The 26,657-nt window shown below is 37.8% G+C and overlaps 1 protein-coding gene across 1 annotated transcript; it reads right to left on the bottom strand.

The window, feature by feature from the left end:
• Positions 1-449: 449 nt before the first annotated feature.
• Positions 450-24,426, bottom strand: CEP97 (centrosomal protein 97). The gene is made up of 11 exons (XM_019711221.2): positions 24,311-24,426; positions 22,309-22,451; positions 21,481-21,639; positions 19,972-20,073; positions 18,466-18,579; positions 17,737-17,903; positions 12,687-12,851; positions 11,473-11,606; positions 9,990-10,764; positions 6,613-6,688; positions 450-5,163 (listed from the first exon to the last, which is right to left on the bottom strand). The coding sequence occupies exons 1-11, from the start codon at positions 24,351-24,353 to the stop codon at positions 4,459-4,461; spliced, it is 2,583 nt and encodes an 860-aa protein (XP_019566780.2). The 5' UTR covers positions 24,354-24,426; the 3' UTR covers positions 450-4,458.
• Between the last annotated feature and the right edge of the window lie 2,231 nt (positions 24,427-26,657).

Raw genomic sequence — 26,657 nt, forward strand, 5'->3', positions numbered from 1 at the left:
GATGATCGTAATATAAAATAAGCCCTACCATGTTTCCCTGAAAATAAGACCGGGTCTTACATTAATTTTTGCTCCAAAAGACGCATTAGGGCTTATTTTATATTACGAGCATCCTGAAAAATCATGCTATGGCTTATTTTCCAGTTAGGTCTTATTTTCAGGGAAACACGGTATCTGCTCTTCTCTACCCAGAGAATTCCAGTGAGTATCTTGAAAGTAATTAAATCCATACCAAATAAAACTAAATTAGCATTCCTTCCACTTCATATCCATTTTCATAAGGCTAGGACTGTTTCATTGTAAATTCATTTATATAACAACAGTACTCAGGACCTTCTCTGGTAGACTTCCATTGGCAGTTTGTTCTGAATTTTAATCACCATTTAATTACAAGCACAATGAATAACCATTACTACTAATCATTATAATAAACAGATAATCACTCAAAGAAAGGTACAAACTTTTTATTTAGAATTAGAGACTCAAATACAAATTAAATAAGTAGAATATAAAATATGAAGCCTTCATGAAACAGACCATGACCAGTAGATTGAATCATCTACTATTTCTACAATAAAATTAAAGAAAAAAATCTAAAAATAGCTCAAAATCAAATTATTTTAAACTCTTGTTCTCAACATTAAAATTATTACAAAACACTCAAATTTAATTAGAAAATGAACAAAACTACTGCAGAATGATCCCTGCTAGCTAGTTACTAAAATCAATTAAGGAATTAAAATTTAGTATGATTTCTATTCATTCACAAATAAAAAGCACCTCATTTTAAAACGACAACTGTTCGTTTCTCTCTAAGCTGTGAGGACTGCTTCATTCACTTGACTTTTAATTTTAAGATTAAAATTAAGATTTAATCAACGTTTGATCAACAAAAGCAGTATCACTAAAAACATTTAGAATATTCCTTACAGACCCCTTCTGCTTTACTTCATGAATAAGGGGGGGGTCATATATTTAAAAGTGAAAACATTACAATGTAAAAAATATCCCTCAATAAGGTACATGGCCAAGTAAAAAATATACATTAAGCAATTAAGTCTCTTTTTAAATTTCTTTTATGAATAGAAAATCGATCAGACTCATTTTATATTTTTCCCTTTTTTTACTGTCTTAATTCTCCAGAAAAAAGAAAGATTTTAAATTATTGTTATAAATCCAATTCTAAGAATTGCACAAAAAAAGTACCAAGGGAGATAGTATAATTTCTTAAGCCAATATTGTTTTTGAAAATACTTATTAAAAAGTGGAACTAGACTTGTCTTACGCAGAAAACAGAAAAATGCACTATTATGGTATTTGTACATTTAAAATAACCCAAAACAAGAGAAAAATCCACACTCAAGAATGGTGCCCATATTATTCAATAATAAAATTATTTGCATATATACAAACACTTGCTGTGGTTAAACAAACGTTTTCTTAAAACATGCGTATTCTGAGGCCTTTTATAATTAAACGTATAAAACCAAGTACATGTATCAACTGTCATGATTGCAGCCTTCTGCACACCAGGAGAGTTAAAATTATAATATGTGGTGTTCTGTAAAACTGAAGATGAAATATAATCAAATTCAGCATTTCACTAGAAAAATTTATATCTCAGTAACTTGTTATACTTGTCATCAAATAAATGGACTCTAAGATGCAGTTATGCTTTTAAATGTTTAGTTTCTACTATTGCTCTTTAAAACCATTTTAATCAAATCACATTTCTTAGAGAACATTCACTCAGGGTTCTGAATGAATTAGTTGTTTTTTACAAGCACTTTTGCCTTGACTGGTAGACTTCTAGTTCTTTTTGAAGTTTCTCTTCTCTTTCAAAAACAATGAAAAATCTGCGAGATTTTCTTATTGACACACTCAATGTAAAAAATAACTTAAGTTTTCACAGTTTATTTAGTACTATCTAAAACAGCAGAGCACATATTTAACTTCTCTGTGCCTTAGTTTCATCTTCAAAACAAAAATACTAGAATCTCTAATGTTCCTTCTAATTCTCACATGGTATGATTCTGTGCTTCTGCAGGAATTCTAATTAATACATTGAATGATCCATAAATAAAGAGAACTGATAGGAACTAAAATAGCACAGCTGAACTAAATCTCTCCTGTTAGACGAAACACAAAGACCTTGTTAAAGCTCAACTTCCCAAACCTTACTAGACCCATTCCGTCTTTAGCCACACCAATAAATAGCCCATAGAGTTAAAACCAAGTATCTTAGTTACATAAATTATTTTGAATTACGTTGTAAACCTATTAAAATATATTAAGTCTATGACAGTTTTCCTACATTCTAATTTACATTATTTTCATTCTATCTACATTCAAGATTATCTATACAGTTAAGGTAAGGAGCTACTTAATATTCTTGCACTTCAAAATACTAGTCAAGTTAAATAGAATGAAGAGTAGAATAGTAATCATTATCATATTCGGCCAATTTTAAAATAAAAGTACTCTGGATACTACTGATAGGCTAGAAAAACAAATCAAAAGTAAAAAAGGAAATCTTATTGACAAATACTTATGTTCAAATGAATTTAGTTGTGTTTTGCTATTTCTCAAAAAAGGAGAGGAAGGAAAAGATGTCAGCAGAAACCTAGTTAGGAAATACTGAACCATGACATTTCTGGAGCTTTTATAAGAAGTTAATGTACCATGAAGCAGCACTTTTGGTAATAGTGCTGTGCAAGTTGGTTTTTCTTTGTTTAACTATGGGTAGCAAATGAGGCACTTAACTGTAAAATAGAAAAATAGGGCATATTTAAGAAGAAATTCAAAACCATTCATAAAAGATAATCAGTATTATTCAAAAATTAAAAAATTCTATTTTTATTTAACATGCATTCAACATTACACATGCTTCACTAGGGAAAATACTTTTGAACAAAAGACTGTTATTCAGTTTATAAGAGACAAAAAATATTTCCTTTTAAGAGGTTCCGGATTTCTGAGAATGAAATCCAAGTCTTCTCAACCTGAATACTACATATTTATAAACCAAGAAAGAGATATCTTACCCATACTGGAGAGAAATATTTCTAATTATCAACAAAGTATTAACATGTGACTCCTGACTTTATTCTTGAAGGATCAGAAGTTTTACAACTTCAAAGAAGGGGACATACTGCCTGTAACTGAATAATAATGGGCATTTAGCACCAAAATTTATTGAATACTTAAGTATTGCCATAGTTTTAAATAGTTGTATGTCCATAAATTTGGGGAAATCAGATATGTGTTGTTCAGTGATATCAGAACATTTTCAAAGATGAAAATATCAAGCTTCCAAAAATTATCCTTCATTTGCAAATACATCTATCTATAACATTCAAACACAATATTATCATTTCTTCCTGGAGTTACAGATATATATTCTTTTTAACAAGTAAAGATAAGTTTATTTTTTCTTAACCACCATTGAATTGTCTTCCAAATGTGGCACTTTTTTCAGAGATTTAGACAGAAAATAGTTCTTTCAAAAAAAAACATCATTCATATTCTACCACTAGTATTATTTTAAATGTTCTTCATTATGAGGCTGAGGTCAAAAGTGAAGTAAATGACCATGGACCTTCTGCTGACATACATAAACAAATATAAAGCAAGAACAGAGAATATGAACATACATTAATTTCTGGCAATATATTGGCACACAAAATGCTTATCTGTGGGGTAAAAAAGAACTAAATGAAAAGATAACAAATGTTTGCTATGACAACACAATATTCTTGTGTTGTCTCTAAATAAGCTTGATTTTAATTATGCGTGGAACACTTTGTTTGCTTCTTTTGTTAAAACTGATACCTAATATAAACTACAGCTTTCCATAAGACAATTTAATCAGCCCTGCTGAAAAATCCTATAATCTCACTTTCTCTCCCAATTTGCTTATAAGGTTTTCCTTTACTCTATAAGGGAAGAAAAAAGGCTTAAAAATGCATATCTTTCCTCTAAGGAGGCCAGCAAATTTCAATTCCTCATATTTGCCATTTATATTCACTTAAACAAATTGCGTTCCTGACTACACAATTAATTTCCTCACACAGAGAAGAGTCAAAATTCTCGTATATATATCTTTAACGTAAATTTTTCTATATTCTTTAAGATATTCTAGTTTATTTTTGAAAAGCAATGAATACATAAAAAATAGGAACACTGTTGATGCAATTCAGTTGTTAAGAAATAAAGTGCATATAGGTTTCAAAATAAATATCATTTGATACATTACAGCTAAGAAAAAAGCTAACAAAATCAAAAGGAAGATTCGGCTCACTACCAAGAATATGGAAAATATGAGACAGGAATACAAATTCTATCTAAATAGTAACAAAACTGGTGGAAATATTCCCATTCCCCTTCAAAAAAAAAGGCAACTGAACATAGTCTTATGAAAAGTTAAGTGGATTTCTGCTTCCCAAGCAACCAGACATGCTACACAGTAATACCAACATGTAATACCTGAAATGCAGAATCACATTCTGACTGCTGCCCTTGAACTTCTACATTTAAGTTACAATTCTCTGGTGTCTGGCAGTTTTCATCTTGCAAAGTAGGAGCTATGCCATGAGCATCGTCTACGGAAGCAATGTCAGACAAGGCATCTAACTTTTCAGGGGAACAAGCTATGGGAAGCATACTATCTTCTGTCCCGTCAGCAAAATTTGTCATCTCATCTGCATCTTCTAGCTGTTGAACTGAAGTTAAATACTGTTCAAGCAGACTATTATCCTGCTCATTGTTTGAAGTTTCCTTATTCCATTCATCATGTTCTTTGCTAATATCCCCTCCAGCTGACTTTTGGCCACATTTGACTGTGTCAATGGAATTCCCCATTAAGGAACTTTCACTGCCTTCTGTGGAACTTTTTTCAAAATCCAGAGAGTCCTGCAAACAGTGAACCTGTTCTGTTAGGGAGGAATGAAAACCAGAGTCTGGAAATTCTGGTAAGGATTTTTCCTGAGGAGCTTCATCAGGAGCAATGAACCAATCAGAATCTTGATCAGAAGAGGGCTCCTGACTTTGGGTGAATAATGGCGGCTCAGGTGGCACCAGCGTGCTTGATACAGGAGGAATATCAGAGTGCCAGGAACTTAGACGCTGGTCCACTGTCTGTTGCCAAGCTTGTAGAGATCTTACCTATAAACCAAAGGATGGAGTTTTATTATAAAATAAAAATCATGCCTGTTTTACTATTGCCCTTTGAGCTTTTCCTCCAACACCCATCAAGTGGATAAATGGCAGACGGCAGAACTGGAGTTAGAAACAGCCTGACTTCCCTTACCCTTTCCATAGCACCCCTAGCCTAAACCAGGCTGGCACAAGCGGTACACGTCCTTGGTAATAAAAGGCCCTCACCAGAAGAATAGGGAAGGGCCAAAGCAATTCTCCTGCCTCTACTGGAAAAACAACCAGGAGCACAACGGTACCCGTCTAGCTGACCAAGGTGTCAATAATGTTCTCAATATACACTGACATCCATGAGTGTATAAGACAGATTAGAGCCTACTCATACAAGTAGATTCTCTAAAATAAAAGTCTCATCTTAGATATCCATTTGGGATAAGAGTTTTAAATATTATCTAACAATATAGTATACACAACTCTAAAATACCTGAAAATAATCCTGAGTTCTTAGTAACATGACCTTTACATTTTTAAAGTACAATTAAAATCTTAAAATGTTACTGTAAAATCTGCAACAAGAAAGCAATATAGAGAATTTTTCAGTTTTCCTTTGATAACCCTCCAAAGTAATCACTGATAGAAGTTTGCTATGTATCCTTCCAGACCTTTTACTATGTAGCTTCAAATACACAGGGAGTTTTTAAAATCAAGTGCAACCCTAAGTTCTATAATTTGCTGTTTTTCACTGAACAGTGTTATTGTGGAGATCTTTCCATGTCAGTCCATACTTACTATTCCCTTATTCTTTTTAACTGTTCCAGAATATTCCATAGTACTGATATTCTATAATTTATTTAAATACTCCCCCACTATTAGCAATTTTAAAACCTTAAAAATCAATACTTATTTTTAAATTTTGTAGGAAAATCCTAGTAGAACAAATTCTTTTATAAAAATATTTCCAATAATTATCAAGAAACATTTCATGGGATAAAACAGTAAAACCAATTGTCTGAACTGTCCCTAAAGTATGTTATTATAAAATTCAAACTCTCTCTCCCAGAAGCCATACGTACTTTTTAGGACGTGCATATTATAGCCATTATATACCCTTTTAGTCACCCTTCATTCAAATATTCCCAAAAGATAAAACAAGATAAATTGGTTTTTTTATATCTACATATGGGAAAGTAATAACATCCTTCAACTTAGTCACTTTCCATCCTACTTCTTTATACTTCTTTATCTTTCTGATCAAAATTATGAAACTATTTTTCTTCAGATTACATAAAATGTAATAAAGTTCACTGGCCTAGTTCAGAGTTAGTGGCAAAGAGCACAAACTACATCCCTAACCTTGAGACAGGGCATTTAATATGCCTGAGTCCTCTATGATAATGTCAATCAATCTGACATTGCTCTTTGTTTACACATTAGGGAAATCAACAGCAGGGAGTTTACCTGGTTCCAGAGGAATCTGACAGCCTCTTCTTGTACAACATTTTTAATACGTTCATCATCTCTTTCTTTTCTTAACCTACAATAATTCAGAATCCATTACTGACACAAGGAAGGGTGATTTGACTTGCACTTCTTGTTACAACTAATAAACACATGCACTGTAAAAAGAGTAATAAACTAATAACAGTCTTTTCTACTTTTAGAATATCTAAGCTGAAACTTTAGTTTTAAATTATCACTCAACAAAGACGCCAAATGACATGTTACTGAAATTCAGATTATATTGGTTCTACAAAGTATTGCTAGTAGTAATGAAAAATAAAATACTAAATGGCTCTTTATCTAGCCTCAGTTTCCCAGCCAAACACACTAAAGGGGCAGGAGCTGCAGAAAAAAGTGATTACTGCAAGCCTCCAAAACAGGTAAGGAACAGGATCACAGCTAGAAACACCCTCTTCTAAGACATTAGTAGAACTAATCCCATCAAACTTCATCCCTGTTTGCCCAACTCCCTGACTTACTCCTCCCTGTCATCAACAGACACACCCCCCAACCAATCCATCACTTCCCTTCATTCACTGAAGTCCTGCTCTGGGCTCACTGCCACTCTCGCCATACTTATCACAAACCTCAGGTTCCCTTTAGTTGATCATTATCTCCCAGACTATCACCACCATTTTGTTCTGAACCTCGGACCCAATTCCCCACTTTCTCTAGCCCCCCAAGCCCTTCACCTGTGCCATCTGGGACTCCTGACTTGTAATAAGCAAACTCCCTTATGTATTCAGCCTCTTATGTAACTTTTCCTTGACCAACTCAGACTTATTTCTGAGAGCACTCTTGCCCTCAAGTGGAAGCCATTCGTTTTTGTTTTGTTTTTTTACTCATCCATCAGGGTCAAAAGATTGCCTCTCACTGCTATGTACAAACTATTCTTTACCTTCCTCCTTGAAGAACTCTTTTCAAGTACTGACCTCCCATTATCCACCTCCATTCACTTAAGTCTCAACACCAGTCTTTCTTTCTGCCCCATTCCTGTCGTCATTTCTGGAGACCTCAGCATTCACATGGATGCTTTATCTAATAATAATCCACCCACATCACTCAGTATCATTGTCTCACTCTAGACCCACTCATTTTGACTATACCACTTTCAAAAATGATTTCCAGCACCCACACAAACCACTACCTATCCTCCCAGTTCACCTGCTCTTGCAATAACTTTGCAATCTAGTCTTCATCTAGACCTCCAAACTAATGCTCCCTTGCTCCTGTCTTTCCTTTTACCTCATTTAAATTGCAAGGTCCGTCATCATAATCACTGCCTCCCAAATATCTTTGGCTCCCTTGCCCTTCCCTCTACCCCTACCATATTCACCTGGGAAAAGAACCCATTCCTCACTGAACCAAATGAGCCAAGCCCAAATCAGAAAAGAACAGCTGAGAAATGCTGATGAAAATCATACAACCTGAGCTGCTGTTTTGCACTTTAAGTTTTCCTCACACTGTGCAACAATCCTCCTCCACTTCCTTATACTCACACATTCACTTTTAAGATGAAGACCTCTCACCTCACATCTCTCCTTAAACCTCCTTCACCCTCACCCCTCTCCACATTTTCAAACGTTGATTACACCTTATATATTATTGAAAAAGGAGAAGCATCCATCAGACAGAACTTCTCTATCCCCCACCACCAAACCCATCACCTAACCTGCTCCTGCTCCAACCTCAGGCCACTCCCTCTACCTGTGCCCTGGATTCTTTCTTCTCTTACCTTCTCAAGAACTTCAACCTGCACCTCTTTGTTTCCTCTCCACCATCAGTTTTTCCCTCTTTACTAAATCATTTCCATCAACATATAAACATGCTCTACATCTCCCATCTTTAAAAAAGAATTTTCCTTAACTCCAGATTCTCCTCCAGCAACTACCTACTCTCTTCCCTTCCTCACAGCAACACATCCCAAAAGAGTTGGCTACATTCCATCTTCATTCACTGCTCAACCCATTCCAAACTGCCTTCGTGCCACTCCGCCACTGAAGCTGCTCTCAGGAAGCTCACTGGGCAGGAAAGGGTTAACTCAGCAGGTTGGGGTGTTCAAACCCTATGGTTCCAAAGACAGAATTGGCCTTGATCAGCTCCTGGGAGATAAACCTTGGAATATCCTGCCTGTACATGTGGGGCCTTGGGCTGACCCACAGTTTAATGTGATTTCTGGTGAATGACTGTTTTGTTAACCTGGGACCCTGGGCAACACTGTATCAGTCTGACCTCAGGTGTTGGCTGAGGCCTGAGTGGTGAAGGTCAGTCATACAGGCACTCAATGCCCATGTGACTGACCCCCAATAAACACCTGGATGTCAAGGCTCGAGTGAGCTTCCCCAGCTGGCAATACTTCACGTGTTGTCACACATGGTGGTTGACATAATCAACCTGTCTGGACCTCTCCACCAGGAGAGGACAACTGGAAGCTTGTGCCTGGTCTCTCCTGGACTCTGCCTGATGCACCTTTTTCTACACTGATTTTAATGTGTATCCTTTCACTATATTAAAACGTAATCATGAACAGAGTAGCTTTCCTGAGTTCTCTGAGTCCTTTTAGCAAATCACCAAACCTGAGGATAATCTTGGGGCCCCCAGTATAGCCACCAATAATCTCCAGCTTCTAAATCTAATGTATAGTTCTCTGTTCTCCCTATGGCAGCTCTTCTTTCCTGCAACGTATCCCTGTTGGAGCTGGGACACAACACACTCTCCCAGTTTTCCTACCATTCTGGTTGTCACTTCTCAGTCTCTTTTATTACCTCCTCCTCTTCCACTTGATGATATTAATAAATATTTCTAGTTGCAATACTAATACTTGAAATAAATTTTTAAATCCTAATTTTCCTGGGTTTGCAGTCAGTGAAATATGTGATCCATGGAATTAAGGACTAATTCCTACCATTGCCCCAGAATTTCAGCTCCTTTTAAATCTGTATTTTCTTTAATTCTTATGTCACCTACCGCGTTCTATGTAGACTTTCTCATCTTCTCACTTTTAAACTTATTCAGTTTTCCTACATTTTCTGTACTTTTCTGTGTTTAGGTTTATAGATCCCTATAAGACATGCATTCATTCAATATTTATTGCTATACTATGTCTATGTTGTGCTACATAGATACCAACTGTTGTGCTACAGCTGGACGTGCATATGACAGTCTGCCCTGAAGATGCTTTCAGTATACTGTAGGAAACAAGTTAGCCAAGAGTGGCAACATGGTACGAAAAGTGTCCTGGCCACAACAGCAGAGATTCAGTGTTCTGAATAAACTCTCGGAAGCTGACACCCCCAAAGCAACAAAACAGCACCTACACAGGACCTGTGACCCACCTCCTTATTTCCTCAGTCAGGCAGACAACGTGCTCCTGCATTCTGCGCAGCCGGATCTCGGAACGAACGTCTTTAGCTTGAGGGTTGTAGTTCCTGGCATAGAAGCCTCGCCAACAGGCCTGAAGCTTGGTGGCTGCTTCATTCAATTTCTGAAGGGCAACGTTATCTTGTCCCAAAGCAACAGATTTCTGGGTTAAAACCCTGCAGGGAAGTTTCTCTGAAGCCGCTTGAGACATGGATTCTTCACTGTCTGGTGGTGTATGGAAGACGGTGTGTCCAACTGACTCAGGAAAAGATGTAAGACTGTGGGTGTCACCTTTCAAGACAGCACTGGTTATTGTTGGCTCAGGACAAGGGCATAGCCCATCTTTCTCATTTACCTCTGTTCTGACTGCACTGTTTGTCATTTGATCAGAATCCTCATTGGCAGCCCAGAAAGCTTTTTCCTCTTCCTTACCCAAGTCCTGGTTTTCCTGCCCTTTCACAGATTCATGTGCACCACTGTCATCTTCGAGGCCCAAGTTAATGCCCTGTAGCCTCAACTCAACTGTAGGTGACACTGGAGAGAGTCCTGACGCAACTGGCATAAACGTAGACTCTGAAGAGAGAAGACTACAGTTTAACTTGTCCTCATCGGTCTGTATGTCTTCCAGATGCAGGTCATTTCGAGAATATCTCGTAGTATGTACAGAGGGTGGAAGGTTATTCTTAACAGTACATAACTGGTCATCATGCCTGCTTATCCCAACCCAAGAATTGACTTGGATTACTGGTTCTAGAAGAATCAACAGAGTATCATTTAAAACACTAAATATCTAAAGAGGTTTTTTTTTTTTTAATTTCAGCTTTATCAAGGTGTAATTGACATATAAGATTGTAAGATATTTAAAGTGTACATTGTTGTGATTTAATATATGTACATATTGTGAAAGGGTTCCCACCATCTAGTAAATTAACAATCCATCACCTCACATGTTTATTTTTAGTGAGTAAAGAGATATTTTTCAGTTATATCTTTTTAATGAAATCTAGTCCTTCAAATATAAGAAAATGCAATAAAATGCCTTCAGTGACGCCTCCCATATACCTAAAACATCAAACCAAATTATTTGAAAAATAATAAGTTCTGGGGGTGACCGGTTAGGTCAGTTAATTAGAGCATGGTGCTAATAACACCAAGGTTGCCAGTTCAATCCCCACATGGGCCACTGTGAGCTGCGCCTTCTTTAAAACAAAACCAAAACAAAAGTTCTTCCAATAATCATAAGAATAATTAAAGTATCAGATCAGTAAACTAGCAGTCCTCTGAATTTTTAAAACTTAGAAATAGTTATACACACATACATACATGCATGTGTATATATACATACATAAGATCCAAATGATCACATTAGTTAACTAATAAAAAATTATAAAAATATGTACTTTTTCTGTTTTATGATACCCAAAATATCAAACAACTTGGAGAAAAACAATTTCTTACTGCTTTCTTGGACCATCTGGCAATCCTGAGCAGGGCTTGAATGCTCAGGTACCAGGGGTGTCCTTGCTTCAGTAGGAGGAAGAGAAGGCAACTCTTCATTTTGGCTTTGGTTCATCAACTGCCTCTGATGAAACCTAAAATCAGTAACATCTGATGTGATTTAACACAAACCAAAAAAAGAAAAGCTTTTCTGCTTCCTAGGTTACACTGTCAGAAAGGTAGAAGTATACAAGTTTTCAAAGTAGACACCTTTAATCACCACCAAATTACAAAGTCTCATTTGAATGCATTGGATAGAAAAGGTTGAGAAATTTATTTTTAAGTCATGTAAACACCTCATATGTATACACTTGCACAAACATTCAAAGACAGGGTCTCTGATAAAAGAAGTAACTACTAAATGCTTCCAGCTGTACTTTTTTTTTTAAGCTCTAGTTCATAATATTAGTGTTTAAAAACCCCTAACAAACACCTGCATTAGAAGGACAAATACATTTTTTTTTTTTATCCCATTCTCCCATACTGCTTGGCTCTCCCCACTCAAGAAACGATCAGCGGGCCGGCGCGGTGGCTCAGGCGGTTGGAGCTTCGTGCTCCCAACTCCGAAGGCTGCCGGTTTGATTCCCACATGGGCCAGTGGGCTCTCAAGCACAAGGGTGCCGGTTGGACAACTCGAGTCCTGCAAGAGATGGTGGGCTCCGCCTCCTGCAACTAAGACTGAACACGGCACCTTGAGCTGAGCTGCCACTGAGCTCCCGGATGGCTCAGTTGGTTGGAGCGCATCCTCTCAACCACAAGGTTGCCGGTTCAACTCCCACAAGGGATAGTGGGCTGTGCCCCCTGCAACTAGCAACGGCAACTGGACCCGGAGCTGAGCTGTCCCCTCCACAACTAAGATTGAAAGGACAACAACTTGACGTGGAAAAAAGTTCTGGAAGTACACACTGTTCCACAATAAAATCCTGTTCCCCTTCCAAAAAAAAAAAAAAAAAAAGAAAAGAAAACGAAGTGATTAGCGATGCCGCTACTGTGGAGCAAACGGGGCTGCACTGTATAGTGGTTAAGTTCCCCTGCAGGCCTGCTGCAGTGACAAGGGGCCCAAATGCACTGAAAAGTGGGCTACAGCACTTGCCTCAGTCCTACTAACCCCGAAGGCAAGACTCAGATGTGTTTCCACTGTGAATTCATCAACTGCTAGAAATAAACGGGCTTACCTCTGCTTGCTCAGAATCTTCTCCAGTTTGGCATCCTCTGCAGTTTGAAGACCCAGTGTGGAAGTGAGAGGACAGACTGTAGCCAGATACTGGACAAGCTGGATGTGCTGACCAGGCCGGTACGTCCTCCCCTTGCCTTGACTATAGAGCCATTCAGCTTTCAAACTGGAATTGGGGGACACAAAGAAGAGGAGATGGCACCGGGTAGACAAGATACATTTCTAAGCAACAACAATTTCCCTTCTTAATTTACCATTATAGTATCATTGATGTTTCGCATAAATAAAATTCAGTCAACTTTTAAAAAACCTATCCTTCTAATTCACTCGCCTTACTCTTATAATGTTTTCAACATTTTGTTTTGTTTTGTTTTTCTTGTTTAAGGGCACTTCCATGGAGTTGCACTAATGGTTCCAAATAGTTTTAAATTATTTTCAAAGAAGCAATGAGTATTCCCTCCATTTGCCGTCAAACTGAAGCACCTTAATACATCACATGTGAGATGTGATAACAGTACTGTAGTTATTTCCTTTAGGAGCCTTATCTTTTAGAGATAGATCCTGAAATATTCACAGAGGAAATTATATGGAATCTGAGATTTGCTTCAAAATAATACACGAGAAGGGGTAAGAGGGTGAAGTTATAGAGGAACAACAGTTGAAAACTGCTGAAGTTGGATGATGGATTCATGGGAGGTCATTATACTGTTTACTTTTGCATATACAGTTGAATTTTTTTCAATTTAACATGGCATTGCTTCAATTATACCATTCTTAAATCTGCCCCTCAACTTAAAGTTGAGGTTGGATCATATAAGTATACTTTGTTTCTCTGTTTTTATACCATTAACATTGGTATAATGCTATGAAGCATTGCAGATAGTTTGGAAATCACTTCCAATCTATAACCAATTTCTTGGACTTTCATATTAACGTATCCAAATCATACAAACTGTCCAGTCCAAAACTGTCAAGCCACCCAAAGTGTATTATAGACTGAAAAGAAACTGATCCTTTTGATAACTGATTAACGAGTCATGGTAGGATAAAATATAACAAGTTTAGTTTGTGATTTGCCAATGTCACAAGAAAATAAAAACTGTTTTCTAACAATGAGATATGAGATGAGGTACGCCAGCTGATTAACTGGTCATGTAATCCCAATCTTAGTCTAACAATAAAAAAATTTATTCTATTTAATAAAAATAACTAGAAGTATTTTTTCCATGGGCATATTCTGTGAATTAAATAGAGATCATTCAGAATCTCTATGAAATCTCCTTTAAGTTTCCTTAAGTTCTCCTATGAAGCAAATGGCTTGTTCAAAAGCTCTCCCCCAAAAAAGGTACATAGAAAAGGACAATCACCAACCAAATTTAATAGAGCCAGCAAGCAACATTTCAAGGTTATATATGGTTTATAGTTTGGGAGGAAGGAGAAGTGAAAGAGGTCAGAGAAGGGTCAGACTTAAATACGCCACAGTTTAAGTGTGTGAGGAAAACCACAAACTGTGAAGCATCAACTACTATAAGATCTGATTTTCTGCCTTTTCTTTATATTCAAAAACATACCATTACACAAGTTTATTAATCCATAAAACATTTTCCTAAGTAAAAAATCTCCCTGCCAATTAAAATACCATTGCCAATTCAAAGAAAAACAACCTTCAAATTCATTCAGCTCTAACATTAATTTCAAATCATTGGAATATGATCCTTCTTTTGAAATTCAAGGAACAGTTTACATAATATAACAGAAGCAACAACTATTAAGAAAGAGAATTTAAAACAATTTGCTCTTTCGCCTAAAAGAAAGGAAGAAAGGAAAGAAAGAAAAGAAAGAAAGCGTATTGGATGAAATGATATCTGGTATTTCCTTTTAAAATACTCTAACAAAAAAGTGGGGGACAGATGAAACAAGATTGGCAAAAGGTTGATAATTGCTGAAGCTGTACAGGGGGTATTTAGGAGTTCATACACACGTTGCTCGTTCTACTTCTGTATATATTTTAAATATATTTCAAAAAAGAAACATCTCTAAAGTCCTGCTCCCTAAGTTCTGATCTCTAACTAAGCAACAGAGGTGTAATTTAGTCCTATAAATAGTAAAACACAGGCCAAAACAAGTTCAGAAGGAACTCCACATACTGAGGTGCTACACAAAGGTGGTCTTTCTACAAGTTTGCTTCTCTCTGAGAAAGCACTCAGCCAAAGCACCACAGGGGTGGGTGATGGCTCAAGTTACTCTTTTCTGTGATACACACACTCAAGATCTGGATACCTGACGTCATCAAATAAACTGGGATACTTTTCATAAGGGAGAAAAATTTTAATCTGGGGGCTCTTAGCAAACAACAGTTAGGCTGGGTAGATACAAAAACTGGAAATCCTTTCCTGTCCTTCAGGGTAATTCCCAGAGTTGACCAGGAAAATGTTTTGAATGCTGCTCAGGCTACCCATTGATTTTCAAGACAAAAGCTTTCCCTTATAATTATTCCTCCCTCCTGAACAGATTACTTCCGGAGTTGTTTTAAAACCTGCTAGCACTGTTTAGACTACAGAGTTGTCTCAGACATCAACTGCAGCAGCATTTTTCTCGCTAGTCATGGCATCAAAACAATCTAAGTCCCTTAGTTTGAATATAACTATTTAACCGTTCTTCTATTTGGGTTGTTTCCCAAATAGCTCCCAAATGTTTGGAGCTATTATGAATAAGGCTGCTATGAACATGCTTGTACGTGTCTTTTAGTAGATATAAGCACTCATTTCTGTACGCTATATGCCAAAAGTCAAAAGCTAGGTCATATAGTATTTATTTGTATGTTTAGCGTCAGTAAATACTGACAGTTTTTCAAAGTGATTGAACCATTTACACTCCTAAACAGTGTATGAGAGTTCTAATTGTTCCACATACTCACCAACACTTGGTATTGTCCGTTCTTTAAATTTTAGCTACTCCAGTGGGAGCTGGTTGATGTAGACTCCATAATAACCAGGAAAAAAAATAATCTTTCTGAATGATCAAAAAGTCAATACAGTGGCTATATCTAGTGGGGAGGGAAGTTATGATGGGAGTGGGGTACAGGAGATCTCTGGACACTGGTTATGTTCTATGTTCTATTCTTTTTCTCAGTGGTGATTACATGCGTATTTTAAAACATTATTTCACTATATCCGAATTATGTGATACTGTGCAATTTTTTTTAATTTAGGGAGAAAAGAATCTGTCTGAAAAAGGGTTATACTGTGCCACCCTCCCACCTCTTCCTTCCTCCCAGACTTCTTTACTGTAGGGCACCCCACAGAAAGGGAGGCGACCACAAATGAAAGCCCACTGTTCCCTGCCTCCTGACGTCTGACATTAAACACTTATAAAACATGGGGAAAGTGCAAAGAAAATACAAATTCACCTTAAAGTCACTTGGATTAAAACCATTCCCACAGCATAGAAAAATAGCCTTTGCATTATTATTCATCTGGTCAACAAATACTTTATTTTTTAACACTTGCTTTAGTTTCTACAAAACTCTTCAATCCCTAGTCCCTATCCTTAAGCAATAATGACAATTATCATGTATTAAGCACCTAGTGTATGACCAGTATTATGCTATATCCATTATCCTTAATCCTCATAGCATCCTTGAAAGCTAGGTAGTATTACCCACGTTTTACAGATGAGAAAACTAAGGCTCAGAAAAGCCAAGAAACTTGCCCAGGCCACACAGTAAATGGGTGGCAGGGAAAGATGTGAAGCCCTCTCTTGTCTCTCCTGACCAAGTCTCATCTCTCTTCCCTGGTCTCTCTTTACACCAAACTCTTATCTCTGCCCATCTCGCAATGCTGCCTCGCAATGCATATTTCGCAATATGAAAATGTTGCCAGTACTACTCCCATAGAAAAATCGAAAAACGTTATTTCTTTCTCTTAAAGAAAGATACAGAGAAGAAAATCCAAGTAAATCCAGATTCCAGTTTTAGAACTATCCACAGTTTGAAACTAACAAACAAAAAAAGGTTTCTGAATACACAGCAACATTTACTGCAAGAAAAAGGAAAAGCAGAACTTCTTTGTAGACAAACTAACTTGACACGCCCCCCACACACCCACACACACCAGCACCACCACTGTATAGCTGCTGGTACCAGTCCTCACTGCCCCATGCACTATTCAGCAACTAGAGGAAACAGCAGGGAGAAGGAAAAGGAAAACCCTGCCAGTGATCTACTACTCATCCTCTCATCAGGAAACTCCTCAAGCTACTACTACCATCTCTAACACAGAAAGACAAAAATGGTGAGGAAGAATGTTTATGTTGAGGTCATAAATGCATGTATGTATGCACTGAGAGGAAGAAGTAAAATGAGGCAGAGTGATGAGAATAAACTCATCTCAACGTTCACTATCCCCTCTAACTCCATCCCGTCATCCGCATCCTAGTTCCTAACCTCCTAACCCTACAGCTTTGATGCCCCAGCATCCAGAAGACCTCATCATGCAGGGGTCCCAACTCTGAGCCACAGAAACCATCAATGATCTAGAGATGGGGTGTCCCCACTTCTGATTCACAGGTAGGAAAAGGGGAGGACCAATCAGCATGTCTACTACCGGTTCCAAACTGAAACTCTGTTCGCATTTTCCCAGAGTCATTGTCATAAAGCATAGCTGGGTTCTGCCTTTATACATATGATGAATTACAAGCTTTTGTGGGATTGATCTGAGACTCTACACAGCATCCATAACATGGTTTCTATATAGAAGTGCTCCAAGCCCAAACAAGCGGTTAACGTAAGAACTTTTAGAAATCAAATTATTGTATGTTGGACACTAAGATAAAATCACTAGCCCCAACCTCTGGGGCTGAAATTTATTTCTTATCCTTTTTTAAGAAACAATAGAAAATCTTAAATGATCAGCACATAGTCTGTTACATGACTGCACTAATGATCTTAATTTCTAAATGCACATTTTAAGAAATATTCAGTTTATTAATCTGTAGTAAGCTAGAAATGGTCTTTGCAGTAACTTCCATGATGTTAAAGAGGTCATGTTCACCTTTCCTTCTGAGAAATCACATATCCATCTAGGACTCTGAGGTTTAAGCACCAGCTGACGATGTACGGACGATAGTCAAACCCTGGAATGGAGGGTGTTGCCATCACACAAGGATTGTTCATGATCGACAATTGTTCCAATTCAGTTAAGGATGCCAAAAAAGAAATCTGAAACAAAGGATATCTTTGTTGAACAAAATGGACTATTCTGTGTCAAGCACAGGGCTTCCGCTGATTACATATCTTGGGCAATTTGAGAATGTAACAATTTCCCTCTTGTTCTGAAGTGACAAGCAACACTCTTATATTATCCACTGACTTCTAAAATCCCAACAATATGGCCATCTGTCCTTCTTGCACAAAATCCCTTAGAAAGTATCAGCACTGTTTCCTAGCAGAGAGAACCCTATTTTGAAAACATAATAGCAGCAAGAGAAAAGTGCACAGCATGCTTTATTAACCCCTTTAATGTAGATGTCCCTCTACCACCAATCACTTCCAAATGGAATAATTACAGCATTACATATAAAATCAAGCCTTAATGACGCAGTGACATAAAGAAAAACTGGAAAGAAAAATAGTGATCTAAAGCCAAGTGTTTCATCTGGATGGCAGTTTCTTCCAAGATGCTCACTGTCTAAATGTGAGCTCACAACTTTCTCTTGTGTTTCTCCTCCTTTCTCACAGCTTTTCAACTTCCTGGATCCCACAGAATGCCCTCATATTTTACCTCATTTAAATCCCGAATTTCATTTTCTGCCAAAGAAAGTATAGCAAGCTTTCTGGGTAGATAAGCAGGTGCCATTCTAAGAGAGGTGATGATGTTTCCATGTAAAAGCAGGGTCTTAAAAGTAAAAACAGAATGAATTACAAATGAAAAAGTTACAAATAAATTGGTCTATTTTGAAAAAAGCAAAATGATATGTATGAAAATAAAGGAATCTATTTTATTATACTTCTCATTGCACACGAATCAAAGACGATTAATGCTAGAAGGGTCCTACATGGTCTTCTAGTCCAACTCTCTCTTTTCATGTCCACATTCTAAGCCCAAGAATGTTTAAAGACTTGTCTAAGAACACATGCTGTTGTAGTAACTAGCATTTTGTGAGATTTAGTTTATTAAAACGAGCAATTTCCAACATACTTGTTCATTTCCTTTTAAAACATCAAAATAGAGGAAGTATTTGAGATTATGTTCCCGGCACATGTTGTCAGTTTGGCTCAAATAAACTCTCATAAAAATTCTCAAATACATACATACATACATACATACATACATAAAACATCAAAATAGAGGGTGAGAAAAGTGAAAGAAACTATTCGTTAAAACAATCATGTATAAAGCAAATTTTAGAGAGAGAGAGAAAGAGAGAGAGAACAAACAACCCATAATTTGCAACTGTATTCTTTTGGAAACTAAAAGCTTGAGGAAGGTAGAATGTGCTACTTGTAGATGAAACTGACTCAAATTAAGTCAGCAACAATGAAATATAAACCAAAAACTCTGAACACCCAGGAAAAAAGGTTCAATCATCTTTAGTTCGTTTGAATTCTCTTAGTTTCTGGCTAAATCAAATTGTTCAGAATAACTGTTACATTTCCTGCTAAAGATGTGGGGACAGTTGAGTTAGTAATACTTAATTAGCTTAATGAGTTCATCTGATGCTAATAATATCCAATGAAGTAAAAATACGGAAAAAGCTTACACGTTTATTTGAAGCTGTGATTCCAACTGTAGTTTATTTGATTGCATGATACATTCCCCTCCATAAAACACACTATGTGCTACAGGTTTATTTTTATTTAAATTAAAGTGAAGTTAATGTTGATAATTTAGTAATACCTATTACTAAAAATACAGCAACCCTGAGTAGCAAAGAAAAAAGGCTCAAGTTCGGGAATGATTCCTTTCAATCTCACTAACATGTTACGTACTTTATAACTAAAGCTGCTAGCATTGCTGGTTGGGCATGAAGGAACTTTCAAGGTTGAAGGATGATTGATAAGAATTAACCTTAACTACAATGACCAGTTTTAGTTAAAATAAATCAGTTATAGATACCAGAAACAAAAAGTTCCATACTTAATTTCTGGTACTCTACTGAAATTTTTATCATAATGAACACAATCTGTTCTTCATATACAGCATGCTGAGTTTAAGCCAGTCAGATCATTTTCTCTTGGTATTTTAGTATAAAATTTCAGAAATGATATAGTCAGAAAACCCGCTTACCTTCAGTGATACCAATTTGGATAGATCACCTATCTGGGGTATGTTATTGTCTGATAAATCAAGGTGCTGTAGAGCTGTGCAGCTATTGATCTGTTCCATGGCCTACCACAAGAAAATTATCATGTTAGTTCACGTAAGCAAAATCAAAAAAAGAAATTCTTCCCTAATTCCTCTTAGCTGAGTCTCGTGCCTCCTTTCTTTATTATTGGAAGCAGAGGAGCAGGGCTTAGCAAGAAAAAAGAGGAAGCAGTGCTAACAGAATTTGGTAAATTGTTACGTAGCAAGCTTTTGCTTTCATTATCCTTCTAAGAGTAGCAGATCATGTCATCCCAGATATTTACAGCTTGAAGAAACCTTAGAGATGACACATGATAGTTGGTATAGTATAGGGTTTATAAATTAAGAGTGGAGCCAAACTACCTGGGTTCAAATCCTGGCTCTGCAACTTCCTGGCTGTGTGACCTTAGGCAAGTTACTTAACTTCTCTGTAATTCAGTTTCCTCATCTATATAGCAGGCATAATAATCATACCTACGTCTAGGCTGTCATGAAATTGAATGAGTTAATACATTGAATAGGTCCTTAGAATAGTACCTAGCATAAATTAATTGATCAATAAAAATCAGCTATTAATATTTAATCCGTCCTCTCATTTAGCATATTAAAAAATAAGGTACAGAGATATGTATTAACTTAGCCAAAATTAGAGAGCTACTAAGTGGTGGAAGCAGGACTAGAATCTAGGTCTCCTGACTTTTAAAACAGTATATTCTCCACTATACAATTAAACATTTACTTAAAGCTCAATGCAGCATGACATAGTCTCTCTCCCAACACTTCATTCTACTATTTGATCTACTATTCCCCCCACTCTTCTGCCTCCCTGCACCTCTCTGGTTCGAGCCATTGTTTCTCAGTCTAGTTGTGTAGGACACAGCTCCCTGACCCACGGTGGTGTTATGAGCCTTGCACTCCCCCCCGGCTGAGGCAGTTGGTCGCCAGTCATGGATCGCCACTCACAGTAGCTCATGGCAGCTCTCCGCCGGCTGCTTGCCTGTAGGCCACTCACGCTAGCCACCAGCTGCTCATGGCAGCCCGCAGCAGGCCGCGGAAGCCCACGGAAGCCCAGCTCCAGGGAAAGTTGCTGTTCACAATCTTAGCTGTAGAGGGTGCAGCTCACTGGCTGATGTGGGAATCGAACCTGCCACCTCAGCGGTGTTAGGAGCACAGCACTCCAACCACCTGAGCCACCCGGCGGCCCTGATCTACTTTTCTAAGCATAATATAGATTCTTTGTTCACATTTAAATGAATATTTTACTGCAGTATGTGTTTCAAAATGAGATTATTTTTTTTCAGTTTATGTTAAATTAACCCTGCAGAGTGGGAGTGGGTACTTTTACTTTTTATTCTACTTATTTCTATACTGCTTGAATTTCTTTTTTACAGTGAATACTTTTGTAAATTAAAAAAAGAAAACCTAATTACTAAAAAGAAAAAAATACTTCACCTTGAGATTATTTCCTGCCAAATTCAGCCACTCCAAATGTACTAGTTCCTTTAGCCCTTCCACATAGCCAATGCTATTATGAGGCAAATTTAACACCCGGAGTTGGGTCAGTTTGGCCACACCCATCATCCGCACCAGCCGATTATTAGCCACTGACAACTGTGGAAAGGAAACATATCATTATTCTTAGGACTCAAATATATATATCACTTTCACATTAGGGTGCTTAAAAAGATTTGTTTATATGGCCAAACATTCCTAAATATATAAATCCAATTTGTACTTTTCACATACATTGTCAAATATTCTACAGAGTAACTATTAGTTTGCTGTTGCTGTTGTTGTTATTCCTAAGCAATGGAAAATACACATAACGCTGAGCAATAGGACTTCCTCCAACTACCACAGAGAACACATTTTTAACACAGCAACTACTCGAGAATGTAACCGCCACAAGAATGGGGTCCTTGTGCTATCTCAGTCAAAATCTAGAACAGTGCCAGACACATATGAGGGGCCAAGTAAACATTTGTTGAGTGAATGAACTCTGGTGAGGCACAAAGTTATCTAACACAGTATTTTGCCAATATAAAATGTTCTATTTTTTTAAACAAATGCTTCTTTTTCTAGTCTAAATGTAACACATATGTGTTCACCTTCAAGAAACTGTCATGTAAAATTTTAAGGCAACATTTACTACTTTCCAGGCCTGCAGAGTTGCTTTTTGTTAGGTTATGTTTTTTTTGTTAGGTTATTATATTGTTTTATTATATACAATAATAAACTGGTCCTATATAACTATTTCCCCAGATAGTAATTAATACCCACCTGTATTAATCGTCTGCATTTCTCAAGATTTTCCAATTTAATAATTTGATTTTTATCCAGAATCAAAGTATGAATATCAGCTTCACAGGGCAAATTTGGACTTAATTTCTGTAGCCCCTGCCCTGACCAATTGACCACGGATCCTTGAAAGGAGAAGGAAAAAAATGTTAAAAAAAAAAAAAAAAAAAAAGAAAGAAGGAAAAACAAATACAACAGCTAAACATAGGGATGGAATTATACTCATAAAATCTCTATAGACTTAGAGTTAGAAAACATGAAAGCATAATACATATGAAGATTTAAAAACTAAAGCAATCAAGTTCTAAATGACCACACATTGAAATTGTTCACTTTTCCTCAGAAATATCAATTATATCGAGACTTGAGATATTCTACTCAAGTTTCTATGATGTACTATTTTGTAATTCTTCACATTTAAATAAGAACTATTAGTTCCACATTTTGTTCCTATGTAATGATAGTATTTTTTTAAGTGGAACTAATCTTTTAACAGGGATCAACCTCCTTACAATCTAATTACCAGTATATCCTAAAGTGCGCAGACTGTTTTGAAAAGCAAAGTATAGCTCGGTTAATTTATCTACAAAATGGGAGTAATACACTTAATTCACTAAATTGATGTGGAGGTGAAAAGAGAAAACATGTGAACAGCATTCTGCCCCATCCCTGGCACAGGGCACTCAATAAAGTAATTTATATAACAGATGTTCAAATCCTGGCTCCCTCAACCATTGTGTTATCTTGGGCAAATTATTGATCTCTTTGGGGCTCACTTTTCTACTCTGTAAAATGGGGGTGATAATACATGGCTTATAATGTTCTACAGAAAAAAAATGAGATGATGTAAAAGAAAATAAAAACATTCAGAACATCATCTGGCTTATATAAAAAGTGCTCTGTAAATGTTAACTGCTACCATTGTCAGTAAAGTACCTTCCTTGGTGGGCTGGGGAAGTGAAGTTTAAGAAAAGGAGATACCACAGGGTGGTGGGTATCTCCAGAGAAACTGCCAATTTCAAATTTATACCCAGATTAAGATTATGCAAGAAATAATTATTTGAGATTGCTGTCCTGAAGGGTTTCAACGTTGTTTCCATTGTCTAATGGCTTCTAGCATTTGCGAGGGGTCATGGGATTCTCTGAGAATTTGGTGAAAACTGTCCCAGGAAAACGCACAGACTTTGCACATTCCAAGGGGTCGACTGACCTCTCAGAACCATCGACCTCCCTCCCTCCCCCAAAGAATAGAATGAGCCCCAGATCTAAGCCGTGGAGACAGGCCTGAACCCTCAGCCCTGCCCCCGACCCAGACGCCTGCTGCCGAGCCTCAAAGCTGTAACCAAAACAAAGGAGCTCGGCCCACACCTGGCGGCTCCCCGCCACAGAAGCACACAAGCCCCGCGCTCCGCTGGGCAGCGACCAAACCCGATCCCAGGACCCTGTCTGCAGAATGTGGCGTGGAGAACTAGGGGATCTGGATCACCCCCAGATTTTACCACTGCCACTGGATATTTCCAAGAAAGGGTTAACGTCAGTCTAGGGAGCTGTGTTTGACAAGGGGTTTCTTGAATGTTCTAGGAACCGAGTGGAAAAGGAAACACGTAAAGCGAAAGGAGAATATCCTGCAATTTTCACTTTGGCACCCAGAACTCAAAGTAAACATCCTAGAAAGATCACCGCAGTCCAAAACCCACCACCCAGGTAGCCTCAGGAGCGCGGGAGCTGGTTGCGCTCGACCACGCGAAGGCCCCTGGGGGTTGTAGTCCCCCGACAGGCCCTCACCGCAACTCCCGAGAGCTAGGAAGAGCCCAGGGACTACAACTCCCAGAGGGCAGAGCGACTCCGCGACGCCCACAGATCCCCATCAAAAAAACTGGTCCAGAACTGCACCTCTAAACCCAGGCTTATTCCCTCCAGAGTCAACTATTTAATTCAGTTCCATGGAGTAAACCTTGGGACTCGGGGTTGGGAATCGCCTTACCTTCTCCAGGAGGCAAAGCCGCGTCGACGCGCGCCACGGCCATACTTCCCGCTTGCTAATACCAAGCAACCGTCCTCCAGCGATTCTGTGGAGCTTGTAGTCGGGAGGAGGAAGCCGGAAACTACAGCTCCCAGGATGCACGGGACCCAGAGGCCCAATTGGCTGCCTAAGCCTAATGATGTAAAACCCGGTTTAGAATCTGAGCTGCCGTGAGTTTAGGAACCCTGTTCAACTCCCTTATTTGACAGATGAGCAAACTGTATTGTTAGATGATCATTTCAATTTCACTCCCTTTTGTAGGTGTTTGCGAAATTTGACACTTTTAGTATCGGGGTGATTATAAGATCACTAGTTAATGCAGATTGAATTTGAGAGCTCATTGTCAGAAGTCTATGGGGTCTATTGACAATTCTGAATAAGTTGAAAGTTTTCAACTCTATGAATGGCTTGGGCTATCTTGTTGAGATAATCAACACGGACACATTTTATTTGAAAAGTTAATTAAAGCATGCTGGGATAGAAGCTTTTATACGGTATTTTTAAATGGTTGTTGTTCAATATTCAACAGAACTTTAGACCTGAGAGTATATTTGATTAAATATGAACCTAGAATTCTTCCAGGGAGTACACAAAAGAAGTTTACTATATCGTCTCCAAACTAAAGAATTACACTGTCTAAATGGAGGAGAGTAGGCTCACACTTTTGATACAACTATTGCATGCTAACTAGTGTGATTGTAACTACGAACTCAGTAAGATTTCAGGGAATGGAGGAAAAAATGGAAGCTACAATCTTCACAGAAGACTTGAAGGAGGAAGTAAAATGGAGCTAGGGCTTAAAAGATGGGTAGACTAAACAGTTCAGAAGTACCGTGTTTTTCTGAAAATAAGACCCACCCCGAAAATAAGCCCCAGTTAAGATCGTCAGCCAGACGGACGCATTTGGTATGTTATGACAATGTTCCAGAAGAAGATGACATGACTGTATTTGAATAAATGTAGATTGTTGTACAGGAAAAAATAAGACATCCCCTGAAAATAAGCCCTAATGGAGCAAAAATTAATATAAGACCCAGTCTTATTTTCAGAGAAATACGGTAGGTGAAAAGACATTAGCACAGGCTGCAGGTGAGGGCAGGTGATAATAAAGATGTGCTCACAGGAAGAGAGAAACTAACCTGATAGCACCAAAGAATGTACAAAAGGGATTTCCAATTTCTACTACCCATTTCTCTATTCCCTCTTGTAACCTTTATTCTGAACTTTCCTCTTTCTGAAACAGCAATATCCAAAATCTCTGATAATTTCTGTTTGGGAAAATCCAGTAACTCATACTTCTAGATTTACAGGCTCTTGGTTCTGTGAGCATTCTCTCCTTCCTGGGTTCTTCTATTTCTCTGACTACACCTGCTTACCTTTTTTTTTTTTAACTCTATTTCCCACTGTTTTTGTCTAGAGAAAAATTTCCTAGTTCTGAAGAGGGAATTCAGACTAGGAATTTTTTTTCTTCTATCAAAGCAACTCCTTACCTAAAAAGCACATCTCTTACTATATAGGTGTAAGAACAAAGCAAGCCTGAATACTGCCTCCTACTAACCTTTGTGCCCTGGAATTGCTGGTAAGGATTAAGGAGAGTCTGTAGCTCAGCGAGGGAGGAAGGGTGACAGTTCTGTGCAATTTAACAGGGTAACGACGACGTGGGTAGGGAATCCTGGAAGCCGAGGGGGCATTTGAGGAGCACAGGTTCCTGCAAGTTTACAGCAATAGCAGAACCAGAGTTTTGCCTGGATCATCTGACCTGGGATCCTGAGGGAAAGGCCAAAGGATTTCTTTTACAGGGTTAACTAAGTAGGGTCATGGCTCTCAAAGGAAGTGGCCAGATGTTCCTGGCCAGATGTCCCATAAGCCCAAGTGAACCAGCAACCCTTTAAATCACACCACAGAAACTCTTTTGTGCTTCACATACATTGTACTTTTACATCTAAAATCAAATTGCTACACTTAACTATAACTAAACTGCCTCACCTTGTATATTTGTTAAACCCTGCAAGCTCCCATCAATTTGGAGGACTCTAATAACCAACACTGTGAACCTCTCAATAAGGTAGCATTTTTCTGGCATGCACAGACCCCACAGAAAGACTGCACAGAAAGACTGTCCTTCCTATCAGCACAGTATACCTGATCTCTGCAACAGCTGATAGCCCTGACTTAGGTCCCCGTCTCTAATTCATCTGCCCACTGCTACTGGCATGAGCTAAGTAAAACAACACCTTTTATCGTTGTTAATCCCCTCCTCAAAAACATCCCTCTTGCAATTAAGCTTTCAAGGGCCACCATAATCTGG

Source organism: Rhinolophus sinicus, linkage group LG01 (assembly GCF_036562045.2).
Source record: "Rhinolophus sinicus isolate RSC01 linkage group LG01, ASM3656204v1, whole genome shotgun sequence".
Classification (NCBI taxonomy): Eukaryota; Metazoa; Chordata; class Mammalia; order Chiroptera; family Rhinolophidae; genus Rhinolophus; species Rhinolophus sinicus.

Excerpts from the sequence above, each read along its gene's own strand:
- CEP97 (XM_019711221.2), bottom strand. The coding sequence starts at position 24,353 with ATGGCCGTGGCGCGCGTCGACGCGGCTTTGCCTCCTGGAGAAG. Across the intron at positions 18,580-19,971 it reads CCAAATTGGTATCACTGAAG|ACCCTGCTTTTACATGGAAA; the intron begins GTAAGCGGGTTT and ends TTTACTTTTAAG. Across the intron at positions 17,904-18,465 it reads AAATTCGGGATTTAAATGAG|ATTTCTTTTTTGGCATCCTT; the intron begins GTAAAATATGAG and ends CCTTTGTTTCAG.